This window comes from Sturnira hondurensis, unplaced genomic scaffold (genome assembly GCF_014824575.4).
Source record: "Sturnira hondurensis isolate 20B ecotype Veracruz unplaced genomic scaffold, ASM1482457v3 Scaffold0021143, whole genome shotgun sequence".
Classification (NCBI taxonomy): Eukaryota; Metazoa; Chordata; class Mammalia; order Chiroptera; family Phyllostomidae; genus Sturnira; species Sturnira hondurensis.
Window position 1 is genome coordinate 5,823,955 of NW_028093774.1, and position 3,338 is coordinate 5,827,292.

The following is a 3,338-nucleotide window of genomic DNA, read 5'->3' on the forward strand; positions in this document are numbered from 1 at the left end:
CTGTGAATGCTTTGGGGCCCGGAGGAAGAGAGGAATTTTGGATCCTTCCTGCGGCGGACGCAGCCCCTCACATTTTCTAAAAACAAAACAAATTCAGAAAGGAAAAAAAGGGAAAGAAAGAAAAGTAGCCCCAAAGTAAAAATCGGCCACAATGAATTTGAGCGTCGTGCAGAGGAAATCGCACCCAATAATAGGACCCAATCTGAGGGGAAAGGGGGTGGGGGGGCGAGAGGTCCGGCGGAGGGAGTTGTTAAGTGGGGCCTCACAATGGAATTAATGAGATTAACCAGGGCAATTAGGCCGCCCGCCCGGCCCCGCAGGTCCGCGGCGGGGCAGCTGAATGGAAAAGATTAGGTTAATTTCATTAATTCACAATCCACAATCTCCTTTCTGGCCCAGTAACCTCCTCCCCTCCGCACCGTTCCCTCCCCCCACTCCAAAGGCCCCCCCCCACCCAAAGGAACAGAAAGGGCCAAATCTGGTTCTGTTTGTCATCTGCATATTACCAGGAACTAAATCCAGGATGACGTCGACTCAGTATAAAACCAACAAGAGGTTCAGTTGGGCTAAACTCCGTCCTACCCGCGGGTTGAGTTCAGCAAACGCTGCGGCGAGGGGAGGGCTGGAGGAGGGAGAGCAGACGCAGGGGGCGGGGAGGGGAGAGGGACCGCGCGCTCGCCGGCGCTTTCTTTCGGTTTGGTCCGGCTCAGAGGAGAGCGGACCCCCCCACTTTGCGGCTCTTTCCTCCGCGCCTCCCCGCCGCCCCCAGGTCCCGGCGCGGGTCTCGGGGATGCCCGCCAGCATGTTCAGCATCGACAACATCCTGGCCGCTCGGCCGCGCTGCAAGGACTCGGTGCTGCCGGTGGCTCCCAGCGCCGCTGCTCCGGTCGTCTTTCCGGCCCTGCACGGGGACTCGCTCTACGGCGCCAGCGGGGCCGCCTCCTCGGACTATGGCGCCTTCTACCCGCGCCCTGTGGCCCCCAGCGGCGCAGGCCTCCCGGCCGCGGTCGGTGGCTCCCGCCTGGGCTATAACAACTACTTCTACGGACAGCTGCACGTGCAGGCGGCGCCCGTGGGCCCGGCCTGCTGCGGGGCCGTGCCGCCGTTGGGCGCCCAGCAGTGCTCCTGCGTCCCAACGCCCCCAGGTAGGGTCGCGCTCGCTCCGGCCTTCGCGGTCTGCCGCTGTCCGCAGCCTCTGGGGCGTGAGCGGGTGGTGGCGCTAACTTTTTTCACTTCGCACAAAGTTTTCTCCTCTTGCAAGCCTGGATTCTCTCCCCGCCCCGACCCCCTTTAGCCGATAGGGCGCAGGGGTTTGCACACTCGCTGCAAACTTTATGCTGATGTTAGCGGAAACGGTTTAACTCCGTGCCGGCATAGGGAGACTCGGACTTCTGGGATTCCCTAACTGGCTTTGGGAGTGTGCGGGTGGACACCGGGGCACCCTCCCCCATTTCCCTACACGCTCGATTTCCGTGCACCTCTAATCCCCTTGCAGACGATGTCATAGTCGGAGTGGCTGCGGCCAGCGTGTGCGCGGTGGCAAGGGAAGGAGCTGATCGCGTATCCTACTCTGTCGTAGGCTACGAGGGCCCCGGCTCGGTGCTGGTGTCCCCGGTGCCGCACCAGATGCTGCCCTACATGAACGTGGGCACGCTGTCGCGCACCGAGCTGCAGCTCCTCAACCAGCTGCACTGCCGGCGAAAGCGGCGGCACCGCACCATTTTCACCGACGAGCAACTGGAAGCGCTCGAGAGCCTCTTCCAGGAGACCAAGTACCCGGACGTGGGCACCCGCGAGCAGCTGGCCCGGAAGGTGCACCTCCGGGAGGAGAAAGTGGAGGTAGGCGCCAGGCGCTGCCCGGTGCGCTTCAAGCCCTTTTCCAAATAATATGCCCCCCAGCCGGTTTTGCCCGGCCCTCCTTGAGGTCTCCCTGCACCTAAAAGCATCGCGGTGGCGACCCGGAGCCTGCTGTAGGGCGCGTTAGGCCCAGGAAGTTGGAGGAGAACGCGGAAGCGGGAGCAGAACCTCCTTTCTTTCCGCTGGTGCGAGCGCGGGGGCACCCGGGATCCGAGCCACACTGAGCCGCGGGGCGCCCCGGCGTCGGGGCAGCGCGCCTTTGATTTTAACTGTTTGTCCGCCCTTGCGCAACAGGTCTGGTTCAAAAACCGCCGGGCCAAGTGGAGGCGGCAGAAGCGGTCCTCGTCAGAGGAGTCGGAAAACGCGGAGAAGTGGAACAAGACCTCGTCCAAGGTGTCGCCGGAGAAGAGGGAAGAGGAAGGTAAAAGTGATTTGGACTCGGACAGCTGACGGCCGCCGGCCGGCCGCGACACTTGCCTAACTCGAAGGACTTGCACAGACGGACGATGCTACATTCTTGCACACGCGCTGCCTTGTGGGAGGGGGGTCGAGAAAGCGGAACGAGGAGCTGTAAATAGTGGACGGAGCCGGGAGGGCCGCGCGGGGTCTCCAACCCGGCAGCAGAGGTGGCCGCCGCTGGCGCCTTGTTCCCCGCAGTAGTATTTATAGTTAAGTTAACGGTGATAATACAATAAAGTGATGTAAACGGGTCACATTCCGTATTTCGTACCTCTTCAGCACCCCATCTGAGGCCCAGGAAAGAAATCTATTTAATCTAGCTTCGGAAGAAAAATTGAGCAGCTCTGACCTGTCCAAATAAGAGAGAGAAAGAAAAGGAAATTCTGGGTCGGAATCAGTCACAGGGGCGCGTGTTCTGGTTTGAAAGTACACTTGGTCTCTAGGTCTCCAGGAAGAAGTGAAAAATGCGGAGGTTGTGGGGGGTGGGTGTAGCATTGCCCAGGAGAGGGGCAGCCCGGGGTCCCAGTCCTCCCAGGCCCGTGGGGAGGAGGACTGTCCCTCTTCGCTGCAGACAGGATGCTGTATCCGCGCAGCAGAATCCACCCCGGAGCTGGGAAAACCTGGGAACCTCTCGGGACTCCTGGCTGCTCTCTGGGCCCTGCTCCTGCGAAGTCCCCAGACCTAAGGTGGAGGGTTCCCCGGTGAAATTACGCAGTCCAAAAGCCCTCTCTCCCTAAGCTTTTCTGGGTCTTTCGTGGTCTCTACTGCTGCCCCACAACTCTCGCTGCGCACGGCTCTCTTTCACCTGGTGCCTGGATCTGCGGGCCTCCGGGCGCAGTAGAGACCTCATGGTGCTGGGCCCTCCGCCCTCCCTCGAAGCATGAGGTCCCAGCAATCAATAGGCCAACCAGACCCGAGAGCGCACTGGCTGCTGAGTCTGGGCAAGGCGGGAGTGCTGAGCCTCCCCTTCTCTACTTCAAACTGGCCGTCGCCTGTCTGCATAAACTGGAGCCGGGAGCCCG

General features: G+C 61.3%; 1 protein-coding gene across 1 annotated transcript; it reads left to right on the plus strand.

The window, feature by feature from the left end:
• The first annotated feature begins 621 nt into the window (after positions 1-621).
• Positions 622-2,587, plus strand: GSC (goosecoid homeobox). Its single transcript, XM_037031269.1, has 3 exons — positions 622-1,145; positions 1,580-1,839; positions 2,152-2,587. Exons 1-3 carry the CDS (start codon positions 791-793, stop codon positions 2,305-2,307), a joined length of 771 nt encoding a protein of 256 aa, XP_036887164.1. The 5' UTR covers positions 622-790; the 3' UTR covers positions 2,308-2,587.
• The last annotated feature ends 751 nt before the right edge of the window (positions 2,588-3,338 follow it).